We start from the raw sequence: 16,364 nt of genomic DNA on the forward strand, positions 1-16,364 counted from the left end.
TCAAAAATATGTTCAAAACCAATTTTTGTTTCTGAAATCGGTCCAGTATTATATCTGCAAGACCTGAAAAAGAATTATTGGCCCTTGAAGATCGATTAACTCGAAATAGAATAAAAAATTTAGAAAAAAAGAAATCAATTGCAAATTATAAGGAAATGTTGCTGAAAATCGTGATATAAATATCTTCAGAATCATTTCTGTGTCCCTAGAGGCTATCCAGTAACCCAGTTCTAAGCTTTAAAAAACTCATTGGAACATAGTTCGATAGGCCATAGTTTTTAAAAATTTCAAACTTCAAAAAATAGAAATTCGTTCTATTAAAATGTTGGAGGCCAATGAATTGCCCCCTAGCAACTATTTCACAACATACTATCAAACCCTGGATGAGGTTAACTGGCTACTGAGGCAAGAAAAAAAAGAAATTACAGATGTTTTGAAAAAGCTTGAAAAAATTTGCAAATTTTATCAAACAATTTCAAAAAGTCGAAAGGTTAAATTGTTGAAAACAAATCCATTGAAACTAAAAACCATGCAGTAACTTTTTATCAGAACGTGGAATGTGTTTTCTTGCACTTGAGGATGGACGAATATCAGAGACTGGCAAAAATTTTAGTAAGCCTTAAAAAAATTGCAGACTTTATCAAAAAATGCTAAAATTCGAGACATTAGGATGTTATAAACCATTCCATTGTTACTAGAAACAATTCAGTGCCATATTAACAAACTTCAAAGGAGATTGCCTGGTACGTGAAGCTGGAAAACCTAAAAATAAGGACGAACATTTTCAACCTGAAAAAAATGCGAATTTTGTCAAAAAAAAAATGCTAAAAGTTGTGATATTCGAAAGTTGAAACCTATTCCGTGGCAGCTAAAAAATTTTTCAGTTAACTTATTATCCAACCCCTGATGAGATTTTCTGACTCCTGGGACTCAAACAACTTGAATAATGACAATAAATGTCAAAAAAATAAAAAAAAAATGCAAGTTTTGTCAAAAAAAGCTAAAATTCATGATGGCAAAAAGTTGAAAACCATTCCATTACCACTAGAAACTATAAAGTAGTCTACATCAAACCCTTTATTAAACCCTATATGAGGTTTCTTGACACCTAGGGCTAAAAAACTCAAAAAATGACAAACCTGAAAAAAATTGCAAAAATTGGCATCATTTTGCGTGTTTGTGTTTGTAGTACAAAAACATATAGCTCATAAAATGGTCATAACAAGCAATTTTGTCTCGCAAAAGGCCTTCATCAACGTTTAAAAACTTCAACCTAAGACTAATCAAGACAAATCACAAAAAACATGAAAAATTGCACCATTTTGAGCCCAAAAACACCTAAAAATGACCTTTTAACGTTAAATTAAGGCCATCCCAGCAGCTGCACCACTATAAGCACTTGAAGGACTACTAAAGCCCACTTTGGGACTCTAATGAAACTTGCCCGCTGGGCTTTACCTGTTTATCCCGTTTTGAAAGATCAAAGTCATTGAAAAATGTGTGAACACATCTTAAAAAAACACAGCGCCCCAATACAATTCAAATTCTTTGAATTGTAAAAAAACGCAGCGCACCAATACAATTCAAATTCTTTGAATTGTAAAAAAAACACAGTGCACCAATACAATTCAAATTCTTTGAATTGTAAAAAAATTTAGGAGCGCTATAATAGCCGCCTGGAATTGAGGACGCGGCTATTAAAAAAAGAGTTGAGCATATAGTTCCTCTCCCCACTAAGTGCGGTCGGATCAATTAACCTGAACTCGATCTCTTTTCCCTGCTCATCTGCATTTTGCCTCAGCTGTCGCATGATGAGGAGCGCCTTAATGAATATCCCACAGGTGTCTTTTATCAGATCAGATTGCAGTTTCTTCTCGAACATGTCTCTATCAATCGACTGTCCCTGGTTGGGTGAGAGGTTTCCTGAAACACCTCTCAAACTTCGCATTCTTCAATGCAAAATTACACACTTTATGAGCCAGTCATTCTGGCCTAAAAATGGGTAACGACCCCTAAAGACCTCATCTGGGCAACAGAACGACACATTGACTTGATGAGTGCTACGAAACATAGGTCAGAATTGAAAGAGGTCTGAAAGATAACCTTTAACTTTTTCGTATGCCAGCTTATCTGGCTAAATAGATCTTAAATGAATCTTTTTGATCTTGACACACAGTGGGAGGGTTCTTTGAAAATTAGTACTGCGCGAAATAAAGCTTTCAAATGTATTGACACACAATATATACACAAATGTATAACCCTAAAACATTTTTAACTCAAAATATGTAACCTGATACGGTGAGCTCAGATGTCATCTCAGTATAAGTGGCATCCAAGTCAACAAAGTTGCTGTTTGACTTTGCCAGTTCACCGATAGCCAAAATTGTGTCCTCTTTGCTCGGGTTAAACAAAGTAGCTATTCTGAAAAAATGTCACTCATTCGGACGCATTCTTGAAACTAGTCAACAAACTTTCTCCGATAGAAAAAAAAAAACGGTTATTTATTTAAGATCATGGAAAATAATTGATGAAAATGAAGAAACCGGAAAAAAACCCATTTTGAATATTCCTAAGCCATTCGGTTGAATGCATGCTAGTAGCAAAGCAACCCGAAAAACTGTTTAAGGGTACGTTTTGTAGTATTACGAGAGCCGTTACAAATGAACGGATAATTAATCCCGCATTAGAGCGAACGTATTTAGGCGCTAATTAACCATTCTTTCGCGGCGCGCTAAACGAACTAACGCTTGTTAAGACTACCAGTACACAAGTATTTAAACAACTCAGTTCGACTTATTTAATTAACACAACTTTAGGCCTGGATCTCCTCGCTCATATCCAGGATAGAAAATGTACGTTGTTGAACGTAGGCGGCCTGTAAAACCACAGTTTCTTTTGATTTAAATTACTTCTGCTTTTGACAGTTGCAATGCAGATCTTTCCCCCCAAGTTCAATAAAGATGAAGCAGATTGCTTCAGGGGAAAAGACAATAGAGTCTCATAAAAAGCCCCCAAGAAAACCATAATTGTTGCGGTTTTAGAAGAGGGGAAAAGCAGAAAACAGGCGCCTACGAAATCAATAATTGATGCTCTCAGCTTTTAAGATTTTTATTATTTTTTGGAGTTTCAATAATTTCTCCGTGAGATAAAAAAGAGTTAATTCTCTTGCCTTCTCGGCCAATAGGAAAATTAAGAAGCACCTCACTATGAACGTGAGTTTGTGATTCGCTCCCTATCGGCCCAAACGGAGCTAAGAGGAATTAATTGTTTCTCTCAGCGAAGTGGGACGGAATAAAATTAGAGAGACAGAAATCACTCCCAGAAGCAAGCAGCAGACAACTGCTTTCATTTTTCTCAAAATTTAACTTCACTTTTACAATAAAATAGTCGAACATAATTGTTTAATAACTTAGACAAATAATTCCTGATTTGATTTTATAACTTTCTTTTTCGACAAATAACATAACTGAAGAAACACCCAAGTGAACGATCGCCCAGCAGCTCACCTCCATTTCACCACTACACAACTGGTAATTAGTAAGCTTGTTCATTTAAACTATCTATTTAATTAATTGAACTTTTCAGCCCCCCAACTATTTTAAATTGAGACTTATAGCACAGACAGGTCTTAGGCATATATCTTTGCCTTCGATTTGTTATATCTTTTGTCAAGTTTGACTGGCATAAAGAGATCCCGTATTGTGTGATCTGTAGCAGCCCAGCCAAATTTGATAACTGGTGCGCCCAGAGGAAAGAGTCACGCCTGAATTTTTGTTTTTCTATCCGATCGGATTAAAATAGTAAAATAACCACTAGCACAGAAGTGAAAGCACACTAATAGACAAACAAATAGAGTAATTTAAATCAAATTTACGGCCGAAATACAGTAAATTTACATTAAAATAGTAACAGGCAACTGATTCTTTGCTCTTGTAAAATTGTTCTGACCCGGGTGGGGGTAATCTATGTCCGATTTTGAGTTTATTTATATAACAATTGAAGTACTTTCACAATTTATAGTCGAAATTTAACCAAAAATCATCCCCCCAAAACCTATTTAACCTAATTTTCACCCAGTTTTCATCAAATTTATGGTTAAATTTTAGTATTTACACTTTAAATAACCGAAATTCAACCAGATTTTATCCCCCCAAAACATATTTAATTTGATTTTAACCCAATTTTCACCAAATTTATGGTTGAATTTTAGTATTTTCACTCTAAATAATTGAAAGTTATACAAAATTCATCAACCCATAACCTATTTAGTCTATTTCTAACCCGATTTTGACCAAATTTATGGTTAAATTTTAGTATTTTTACTCTAAATAATCGAAATTTATACAGAATTTATCCCCCCAAAACTTGTTTAGACTATTTCTGACCCGATTTGGACCAAATTTATGGTTAAATTTTAGCATATGCACTCCAAATAACCAAAAATTATCCAAATTTCACCGCCCCAACACCTAATTAAACTAAACTTTAGCCAATTTTCACCAAATTCACAGTAGATTTTTAGCATTTTCACACTAAATAGCCGATTTTTAACCAGAAATCATCCCCCCAAATCATATTTAGAGTAACATATGTCTAATTTTTACTGAATTTTTGACCAAAATATAGCATTCTCAAACAATTTAAGGTAAATTTAACCAGAATTCATCCCCCCAATACGTGTTTAGTGTAATTTATATCTAATTTTCTACACATTTAAGCACACGTTGCTGCATTTTCACATTAACTAACCCAATTTTGGTTAAATTTAAGCCTTCCTTTAGTTGAATATTCACTCTGTTTTATCAATTCCTTGACCCGGGTGGGGTAATATTAATCAAAATTTAACCAAATAAACATCATTTTGACCTGAATTCTCAAATATTAACCAGATTTTAATAAAATTAACGTCACTTTTATCATAATTTAACGGATACTAATCACATTTAAGCCTTAAAAACACCATTCTTATCCAATTTTAACCAATATTACTCAAGAAAATAGCAATATTAACGTCATTTTTACACAAAATTAGTAAACATTAACCAAGTTTTGACCACATAAATCTCAATAAGGCTCAAATTTAACAAAAAATAACGGGTTTTAAACTAAATTTTATCCCACCAACATAGATTTTTAGCCTGAAAATAACATAAATTGATGAAAATTCCCCCATTTTAACCGTTTTTCACAAGTACAATTTCACCAATAGAGGTTTTAAACAGTGCATGGACCAAACTGGAATAGTTATTGTAGAACATCTTAATCTAACAGCAATAGAAAACACTAGAAGGGGTAAAATAACACGGTTTATTACTGACGGAATTACTTTCTTAGCTATTTTCTACGTGTTTGAACATAATTCTCCGGCTGATTTTTGTATAACTTATGCATCTGAGAACCCAAATTTTCAGAATTTACTAACTTTGTTAAAAACTAAAAACAGTGTGATCGAGATTCCCGCAGAAAATTTAGCCAGTAATTAATTAAAAGAGCGTAAACTAGCCTTTTTAACCCAATTTGTACACAAATTTATCATAGAAAAGTTGTTGTCTCATGTTAAAATACGGTCATTAACAGACTCAAGCACTTTAGAAACAATATTTAAACACAATAATAGTTACAAAAATACTACTACTGATGTACTAAACATCCCGTACTAAACGTTTTTATACTGTCTTCTGTGTGTTTCATACAAAAATACAATAATAAAACAACAAAAACAATTGTTCTATGTTATTTATATGTCATATATTAAAGTAAACGTTCAAGATTTAAATATAAGTATTAAAGTACATAACGAAATAGGCAAAGTTTCATATTATTTAACTGATCAGAACAGAAACTTTTTATGCATTTACCATCACTCTTCTAACGAAACACAGACCGAAATCTACATTACTTATAAGTGGACTAACCCAAACTTTAATGAACTTTTGGTTGCTCTAAGAAATCAAAACAGTGTGATAGAATTAGCATAAACGTTATCATCTTGTGTGTGGATGAGCCACCAAAATAAAATTCCCCCGTGTGGTTTACAAATCTTAAAAATCATTAAACCCAAATACATCAACGTTTCTCCTGACGATCCGAGTTTACCAGATAGAGTTAAATTACTTATAAAAACAGAATTTGTCACACAAATTAGATTTTCAAAAATAAACAGATTTCACCAATACTCTGTTGAATTTAAACACTCTGAAAGCACTTATCCTTGGTTATTAAATTTTACCGTTGAGCAAACCGATATTTACTCTTGGGTTGAAGTTTTTAGCACTGATAACGGCAAGAACTTTGAATTTAAAATACAATCATTAAACGGTCCTAAACAAATAAAATTCATAACACAAAACAAACAGTTCAACTTTCTACTTTAGTATTAGTGTTTTATTACTTAATTGTTATAACAAAAATATTTTCTACACTAATTACCCAAACTAATAGTACTTTCGTATAAAATATTCTTTTCATATACTGAAACAAAAAATGGCAGCGAACGTTGTTGCGTACCCCGACATAGCGTTAGAGAAATTTACAGGTTTAGACCCATCTGAAGATGCCCAGGAATTCTTTAGTTTAATACAAAGAAAAATCCAATTCTCACTAGGAACAAGAGATCCTGCTGATGCTGATTTGCAAGCAGCATACGACGCTAGACAAAAAGCATTGTTTGGTTCGGTTTTGCGTGGGCCCGCAGCCCAATGGTTTGAAACCTTAGCACCAGGTTTAGCATGGAACGAAGTTAGAAATCAGTTCATTACCCGATTTACTGATGCAAAAGACAAGTATAGGAAAAGAATTGAAGTCGAGAGTATTAAAAGGCAACCAGATGAGTTGATAAAAAGCTATACACACCGAGTAACAAAAGCAGTTGAAAAAGGATGGCCAGATCCAGATTTTAACAACGACCAGCGTAACGCTAAGTGTATGGAGTACTTTGTAAGAGGATTAACGCCACCTACACTCAAGCAAAAGGCACATCAGCGGTTAATAGAAAACCCAGCTACAACTTGGCAACAATTACAGGATCATGTAGCAACTAAAGACTTAAGTTTTTCTGTTAGCAGTGAATTCACGGGTACTGCCTCAAGTAGTATCGACAATAAAATAGAAATAGAAGGGTTAAAAAACCAACTCACAGAAATTGCAAATCTAAGGAAAAATAAACGCCACATACAACAACGACAATCCCAGATTCAAACAAAACCAGACTAGATTCTGCAAGTTTTGCAAACGTTCAGGTCACACAATAGCTTTCTGCTTTAAGTACAAGGACTTTAAAAACGAAAACCGAAACCCACCTCAACAACGAGAAAAGTTCACAGATAATTATAAACGTAGTAGGAGCCATTCACCAGGTCAACAAAATTACAAATCAAACAATTATGACAATCGAAATTCTAGGGACAGACAGAGAAATAGTTATAACCAAAATCAATCCAATTATCAAAACAACTCCAGATCAGACTACCGACATCGATCACCGTACCCATCAAACTCTTCAAACAATTACCGATCATCTTCTTACGATAATCGATCACAGGAACGACAAAATAACTATCGAAACAGTTCTTACAGAGATAACAATAGGCAAAATAGTAGGGACAGACAAAGCAACGGTCCTCCTAGATCAGATAATCGATATCGTGATAGGAGTAGAGATTATGACAGGGATAGGACACCTACTAGACAAAACAATAATACTCATTCAAGAGATAGCAGTGAAGGGCGAAGCCCTCGAGTTCACTTTACCAGTGAAACTTCCAGAGACTATTACAATAATGAGAATCACAACGTCGAGTATTTAAACTAGACAGGTCTCCGTTCATAAACACTACTGATAACAAAGCAAGTTACTCACATATTTATATTAATTTATACCAATCCGTCGGAGACAAAAATAAAAATAACGGCTTAGAAACACAGTTTTTATTGGACACAGGAGCATCAAGTTCTATAATTAATTACCACACTTATCTTGAACTATGTAAATTACAACACATTGAGATGAAAGCTTCGAAAAATCATACTTTAGCGGTTAATGGTGAGAAACTAAAACTTCTAGGTCAAGTAACTTTCAAAACTTCTTTCGACATAGAAGGAAAGTATCAAGTGGAAGTTACATGGGTTTCAGCAAAAGATGGTTGCAAGCCGAATTTGTTGGGAATGGATTTCCTTGAATCTACAGTAAAATCTATTGACCTAACCACTCCAAAAATTGATTTAAAAACTTACCCTGAAGTAGCCGTCACATTATCTAGATACCAAACGAAAAGCTATCCATACATTAACTCTTACAAAATTGTAACTCTTGACCAGCAACTACCATTAGCACCAAAATCAACTCGAGTAATATCAATTAGACCTCCGAATGAATTCTTCAGAAAGGGAACCTCCTTCGTAATTGGAAGTGAACTGCAAGCTCAAGGAATTTATACTTACAACGTTCAGTGTTTTAGAAAAGAAAAGGAATTACCAATAATGCTAAACAATCCTCAAAACAACAAGGTTGTCATCCAAAAGGGTCCTATTGGGCACACTTTAGAAGACATTGAAATTAGACAAGACCCAGAATTTTCTGTAGTTGACAATGTTGCATTCATAAACCACCTAATGAATAGTGACACTAATTGGGATCAAATATTCCATGTTAGTGAAAAACAAGGTCCAAAAATTTCAAAAATTCAAAATTTCTTTGCAGACAAAACTCCTGAAAAACAAAAGAAAACAGAAAAGCGAAAAAGGCAACAAGATTTTACCAACAACTACGAATTAGAAACAGACTTTAGCGACGACCTAAAGGATCTTAAGCCACAATTAGAAACAACTGATGAGAACATCAGACCCGTTGAACTTCCCAAAGAAAAACTTAACAGATTTGACAAAACCAATCAAGCGTTTCTCAAAAAATTTGATTTCAGTCAAGCTGATATCAATGACGAAAACTTAGACAAGTTACTGAGGACTTTAACTAAAAATAAAGACGTTTACTCTCAACACAAATACGATGTTGGAAAGATAAAACAAAAGTTTCATGTTAAACTTTTACCTAATTCAACTTTGACAAAACAAAGACCATCCAAAGTACCATTACATTATCAGGAAAAACTAGAAAACCTTTTGGAACAACTGTGTAAAACAGGTATAATCCGGGAAATGGGTAATGATAAAGAAATGGGATCAGAATTTATTAATCCAATCATAATCCTACCCAAGGGGAACACAGTAAAACTGGTTATAGATGCCCGATATTTGAATTCAATAACAGATCTTAGTCGATATTCATGGCCACTAGAGCCAATCGGAAGCCTATTAACTAGACTTAAAGGTAATTTCTTCACAACCAGTGATCTTTGTTCAGCTTATAACCAGGTTCCTTTAACTGAGGAAACTAAACAGCTGGTAAGTTTTGTAATTGGTCCAAAGCAATACACATTTGAACGCGGATTTTATGGTCTATGCGGTCTACCTAATTTCTTCAGTCGTATAATGACTATCCATTTTGCACCATTAATTAGAAAAAAACAAGCTATAACCTACATTGACGACACCATCATGCAAGCGCAAGATGAAACCGAAATGTTTGAAATAATTGACAAATATCATGAACTTTTAAGGAAATCAGGATTGAAAGCTCAACCTGAAAAGACTAAATTTTTCCTTAGGAAAGTACAGTTCTTGGGACACGTAGTAGGTAAAGATGGGATACAACCAGTCAAGAAGCGAGTAGCAGATTTAAAAGCACTTAAGTCGCCTGAAAACAAACGTGATGTCATGAGAGTTCTAGGTTGCTTAGGATTCTACAGCATGTACATCAAAAATTTGCATGTTGACTGCAAACCATTCTATGACTTAACCCGCACAGAAACTAAATTTGTTTGGACAACGGAACACGAAAAACTCTTTAACGACATTAAAAACAGAATTAGCGAAGATACTATCTTAGCAATACCTGATACTAAATACCCATTCCACGTGCATGTAGACGCTTCTTCTATAGGAGTAGGCTCAATTCTCGTTCAAGAATTTCCGGAAGGGAAACGAATAGTGTCTTTTAATTCTAGAATTTACACTAAAGAGGAACAAAAAATGAGTACCACAGCACGCGAACTTTGCGGTGTAATATCGGCATTACAAACTTATGAGCATTACCTAATTGGTTCTCCCCATCCTGTATACGTGTACACAGACCATAAGCCTTTAATGTATCTATGGGGTAGAAGAGGAAAACTCTCTCACAGGTTTTTTAGATACCAGTTAGTAATATCTCAATTTCAAAACTTGAAAATTATTTGGACTGAAGGAAAAAACTTAGCCTTCCCCGACATCCTAAGTCGCAATGTAAAACTTAAAGATTTGGACAAGTATCAACTTAAACACAAAAAGATACCAAAGACATTAGTTTTTACGACGAGCATGGTAACGAGGAAAAATACTTCATTTTGCGTGATAATGAAAAGGGACCAGCAGATGATTTTTTCCCAATCCTTAAACAAAGCATAACGGGTACCGACAAATTCATTTTCAAAAACGACAAAATGATAAAGCAAAAGTACGACAATAATCAAAACAGACTTTGCTCAATAAACAATATTTCGGAAGATTTCTCGTATGGTTCATCAATTAACCACTATAGGCGTCATCGCAAACATGAAATAACCCCTGTATCAGAACAGGAGGAAGACGAAACGTCTGATCATTATACAGAAATTGATTCCTACACTGATGAAAGAATAACCGAACAAAATTTTGACCCAATTTCGGAATTTGAATTGTTCAATGAGAACCAGTCACCAGAATTAGATTTTGACAAACTCTACATTGATCAAACTAATACCACAGGCTCGGAGTACAGATTCCCTCTAGAATACGATAAAGTTTTTCTCGTGAAAAATAGCACTTGTATAGATAAAACCGAATTAGCAAAAAATTTCCCGAAAATACAAAAATACAAGATGCAAGAGAACTCATCGATAAACTGACAATCTTCTCTAAAGAAGTTGATTTAAATACATCGGTAATTTGTCAAGAACAATTAAAAGATCCAGTGATACAACAAATTCGCCAATTAAGGACGAACAATAACAAAGATGAAAAGAAAATTGAATTCCGACAATCTAAAGCCATAATGTCATACATTAATAACTTTGAAAAACTGAGTTTTGTAGGCAACATCTTATGTATTCAACAACAAACAGACGAACCAGATATTGAATACTTAAAAATTTGTGTACCACTGTCATTGTTCTTTAAAGTTTTTCAGCTAGCTCATTGTGAACTGTCAGGTCATGTAGGTTTAGATAAAACACTTGCTAATGTAAAACGATTTTTTTATTGGCCCGGAATGTATAAATGGATTGAAAACCTAATTGCTGATTGCCTGGAATGCCAAAAAAATAAACAAAAACGGAGAGACATACACGAAGCACCTCTCGAAAAGTGGACTGATACAGTCCCATTCCCCTTTCATACGGTCCATATTGATCACAAGGGACCTTTAAATCCTCCATCGAACGGTAAACATCATTGTTTAGTTATTGTCGATTCATTTTCGCGTTTCATTCAAGTATACCCTGTACATTCCACAGACGCAGTAGACACCATAAAAGCTTTAGAAAAGTTCATCTTGTCCTTTGGAATACCCCAAAAACTTGTTTATGATAAGGGTTCGGCATTCATGAACCAAGATTTTGCGAGTTACATTCATGAATTAGGTATAACACCCGCACCTCGAACTGCTTATGCGCCTTGGACTAATGGTAAAGTCGAGATCCAAAACAAACATCTAGGAGCACATTTCCGAATTTTTCTAGAACAAGCTCGAGGTAAATGGGACGAACTGGCACCAAAATTTGCTTTTTCTCATAACACGGTTCCAAATGCTAGTACTGGAATCTCCCCTTATGAAATTGTGTTCGGACAAAAACCACAGATACCTCTGTCACTTAAGTTAGGACTCCTACGAAATTCACAACTCACATGCTCTTCCGAGTTTTGCAAAGACCTGCCTCTTCACAGGCATACCTTGCAAACTTCAAAAAACACCGAAATTGACAAACTTCTAAAACCAACTATTAACAATTTGTTGCTTATGCGAGAAAACCAATTCAAACAAATATACAATAACGCTTATAAAAAGAGCTTAGAAAACAATAACCGCGCACATAAACATAGAAACAAACACAAATTAGGCAAGCCACTTGAGGTTGGACAAAAAGTTCTAATGGAAAACCATCAAATTGAGTTAGGAAAGTCAAAAAAACTACATGAACTAAGATCAGGTCCTTATACTATAGACAAAAAACTAACCAATGTTAACTATGAATTAACTTTAGATAGCAACCCGGCCACCAGGAAGGTCGCTCATAGAAATCACCTAGTCGAGTACTACCCAGCTACTGAAACTATACCAGAGTTAACGCTAGAGTATGGTATAGATAAAAATAATTGTGACACATTCTATAATAATCTAATGACAAGTCAGATGAATAAACTCAACAGTCCCTTGACTAAATTCTCCTTCCAAAGCCCCGCTAACACCGATTATTTCCCCGTGGAGAATTTCATACGAAGAGACTCCCATGTGCAGAACTTCGACCCTGACCGAACACCTACCAATTTCGATTCTGGATTCAACGAAGCAAGTTCAGGTGGTCGTGACAACCCACCTCCAGTCCAAACACACCTGCCTAGCGGCAGTCGAACAAGAAGTTCAACTCCTTGCCCACAGCACAATTCTAGAATACCTCTAGACCCTAATTTAAGTCCTCTCCGCCCTAATACATCGGAACAAGGACCTTCTAATTTACAAACTTTAGAAAATAATAATAATAGGCGAACTTCTAGTCGCTCGGCCAAGCCGCCATCACGTTATCAAGCCGGATTTACTTAACTTTGTTTTAGGTACCAAAACCCAGTCAACATTTTCTGGACGTGCCTATTACTACAACTCTTAGCCTTAACTCCCGGCTTGAAGCGCTAAAAAAGAACAGGATGAAAAGATATCTTTGTTTTGAAAAACTCTATTTTTCTTATTTACTTATAAATCTTTTCTACTTTTGTACTCCTTTTATAGTTATTAACTCTACTGAACCCCTCCCTGACGATATTAATGATGTATCTAACAAACTAAGGGTCATTCATTATGACTGTTCTAAAATGAAAGAAAACAAAATGTATGCTCTAACACAAGTTTCTCCTTGCAAAATCACACCCGAAAACATTCAGATGGTTGATACACATGTAACACTTTACCAACGGTCTTATCGGACCTTCGTCAAAGCTCTTATGTGCAAAGTCACTGCAATGCTCATTCGTTATAATTGTGGTATGTTTTCCCATTCTTCAATTGTACACAACGCTCCAATAATAACATATGATATTATTGTTTCGCCTGAACAATGTTTAAATGCTAACAAAACTGGAAAAATTGCTGTTACAGAATTTGATGATGATGAAATGGAAATTGATATAAAACATGGAATAAAAACTGTCTCCTATAAAAACCAGGGAGTTGATCTTGAAGGTGAATCATCAACATCTTGTGATAATCGTGGTCAAATCAAACATTTTTCTTTTGAAACCCTGATGCAAGAAACCGTACTCGATATTGATCTAAATGACAGAACTGTCTATAACAGTCAAGGACTAAAACTTCCTTGTGCCCTCTCAGAAGGAGGTTGTCATTCGACATCACTCGACCCCTTTGCATACAATTGGGAGGCACCGGAAAATTGTATAGTTACTAAAAGATTTTCACAAAACGCAAAAATGCTAAAACATGAAAACGAATTTGGTAACGTACAGTATTTCATAGTGAGTGATGAAAAACCGGAGACGCCCTATGAAGGACCAGGAACGTATTCTCCTGCTGAAATGGATATAAAAATTAGAGTAGTTGATGAAAAAGAAAAGGTGTGTGGAAAACCTGAGTTTATTTACAGAACAAATTTAGATTCTTTATATGTTTTATATGTTCTTATACAGGCGGATTTAATATGAAAACTGGCAAACCTTATAAATCAAAAACTCAACAATTTTTTCATAAACTTCGTATTGATTCTGACAACAGCCGAAGTGTAAATGGGTTTAATAGGAAGCCTTCAGATGATCAGATCCGAACATCCGACAATGGTTTTGTTGCATGGGAACACTTAGACAAAGACAAGTTAGACTATGATCTTAACCTTGCGGTAAAAATGGATTTTGTCAAATATCATAATTACATGCAAATAAAACAAGCATGGAAAGGTTTGGTCATAGAGCAATGCGAACTTGATCGAACTCAAAAACAAATGATACTAATGCAGGCTATCCAAAATAATCGTTTAGCTGGATACATGTTAACCGGCAACCGCTCGATGTTCTTAGACACAGATGGTAGCATAGGTTGGCTGTACCACTGTCCAAAACGAAACTCACCACTTAAGGTTCTTGATCAGTGTTTTGATAGGATTCCTATTCACTATGATGATAGGACAATGTTCGTCGATCCAATTTCTCGACAAACCTATCCATTTGCTAACGAAGTAAATTGTATTGGAGGCTACAAAAATGCCTACCAATTAGATATTGATAATGATAATTCATGGTACCATTTGATGCCAGCACCTGTTCCTTTACAACCGCCAAAAATATTCTCTTCAAGAGTTGTTAGTTCTGTTCCAAAATTTACCGGTTACGAATCACAACGTGCCGGAATTTACACACCAAATCAACTAAAATCATTTTGGGACAATATCTTGCATTCGGAAGCATCAAAATCAGTTTTGACAAAAATTTCAAGAGAAGTTCTAGAAGGAAGAAGCATAGACTACTCTCAAAAAGATATTTATGCGTCCGCGATGGGCGTAAATAGACAAATTTATCTAGACTCTCTACTCTCACCTACATTTTTTACCGAGCAGTTTAAAGGCACTTTTGGAATTATCACTTTCTATTTGGAAAAAATTGGAGTTTATTTTGCTTGTTTCTTGTGCATAAAATTCTTAACTGATGTAATCGTAACAATCATAAGAGCGTTCGAAATCCACAAAATATCCAACAAAACAATGGGTTTTTGGAAAATTCTATTAGGAGCAACATATAATCTTTGTATCTTATCGTTCTTTACACCGGTATTCTCTAACGAAACCAAACCGTCGGCCCCACAGAACAACAATCATTTTTTACCGCTTAGTAATTATCAACCTTACAGCACAATAGAAAAAACTTACAAATGCGTTGAGAATCAACCAAGAGAAAATAAAATTGACGAGCATTGTCATACAGAAAATAATAAAGTAGAATACCCAAATCTGGCGTCACATCAACCACAACCACAAAATGATGCAACCATTCGAAGTGTGGTGGCACCTCCTTAAAGCTAAATAAAAAAACTCATCTTTTCCATAAAATAAAAAAAAATATATTTGTGTTAGACTCTATAAGTTAATTAATATCTTGTTTAGATACACCTCAAGGATGCTATGCTATGCAGCCCAAATTCATAAAACAGCCTAACGCTTTATTCATTCGATTTGGACAATACACCGGACAAATATTATCATCAAGTATTTCCGATTTAAAAACTACTGTCACTATTAGAGTTGCATCTTTCTACTTCAGTGACATTATAGACTTGGACGTACCGTATTCAAATTTTCAATACTTTTCATTGTTAAGAGCCCTGATTGATGACACAATTACTTTTGTAAACATCGGAGTCGAATACAAAATTGTTTCAAAGCGTCTGAAGAAAAATATTATTAGACTGACTTTTCCTGTAAGAGACATGTGTGGATTCCTTTCTTGCTTTTTATTTCTTATAATCCATTTTCATCTATGTAATCGCAACTATGTCTATCTAGCTATTGCCTGCACTCTTCCCCTACTCCGATTTTGCTACATTGAATCCGATTGATATATTATCTATAAATATCAATCGTTGTCAATAATCCTCTTTTCAGAAATAATTGACACACCCTTTTTTATCCTATTTTTACATTTACATACTTTTATACATAGTTTTGAAATGAAGAACAATAAGTTAATTAACAACTAAAACGCTTCCATTAATGTACTTTTTGTTTCAAGATAGACTCGTTACAATTTATCAAATAAAGAAAACTTTTGAAGAAAATCACGGAGACATTTTCCCTCAAATTGTTATAAATTTTGAGTTTTGGGACACTTGGGAAAACGATACTGTGATTTTAACCCCTCATTCGTTGTATTGGAATTATTTCGTGTATTTAGCACAATTCGACCCTAATAGTTTGCCAAATGAGCTAGATCAGCAACATGATTCATTTAACTAATAGAAACTTACAAATCAGAATCGGAAACCAAAATTTTGAGCTATTAGCCGTATACTATGTTTCCGCTAT

The 16,364-nt window shown here is 34.6% G+C and overlaps 2 protein-coding genes across 2 annotated transcripts in view; one reads left to right on the forward strand and one right to left on the reverse strand.

The window, feature by feature from the left end:
* LOC142339118 (uncharacterized) overlaps positions 1-16,364 on the reverse strand; it is an 88,758-nt gene that overhangs the window by 49,170 nt on the left and 23,224 nt on the right. The window contains exons 7-8 of the mRNA XM_075388857.1: positions 2,291-2,421; positions 1,758-1,923 (exon numbers count right to left, since the gene is read on the reverse strand). Of these exons, the coding sequence (XP_075244972.1) occupies positions 1,758-1,923; positions 2,291-2,421 (297 nt within the window). The remainder of the gene's footprint in view (positions 1-1,757; positions 1,924-2,290; positions 2,422-16,364) is intronic.
* LOC142339117 (endothelial differentiation-related factor 1-like) overlaps positions 1-16,364 on the forward strand; it is a 242,983-nt gene that overhangs the window by 27,182 nt on the left and 199,437 nt on the right. The gene's annotated exons all lie outside the window — the stretch shown is intronic.

This window comes from Convolutriloba macropyga, chromosome 5 (assembly GCF_964194025.1).
Source record: "Convolutriloba macropyga chromosome 5, txConMacr16.3, whole genome shotgun sequence".
Lineage (NCBI taxonomy): Eukaryota > Metazoa > Xenacoelomorpha > Acoela > Convolutidae > Convolutriloba > Convolutriloba macropyga.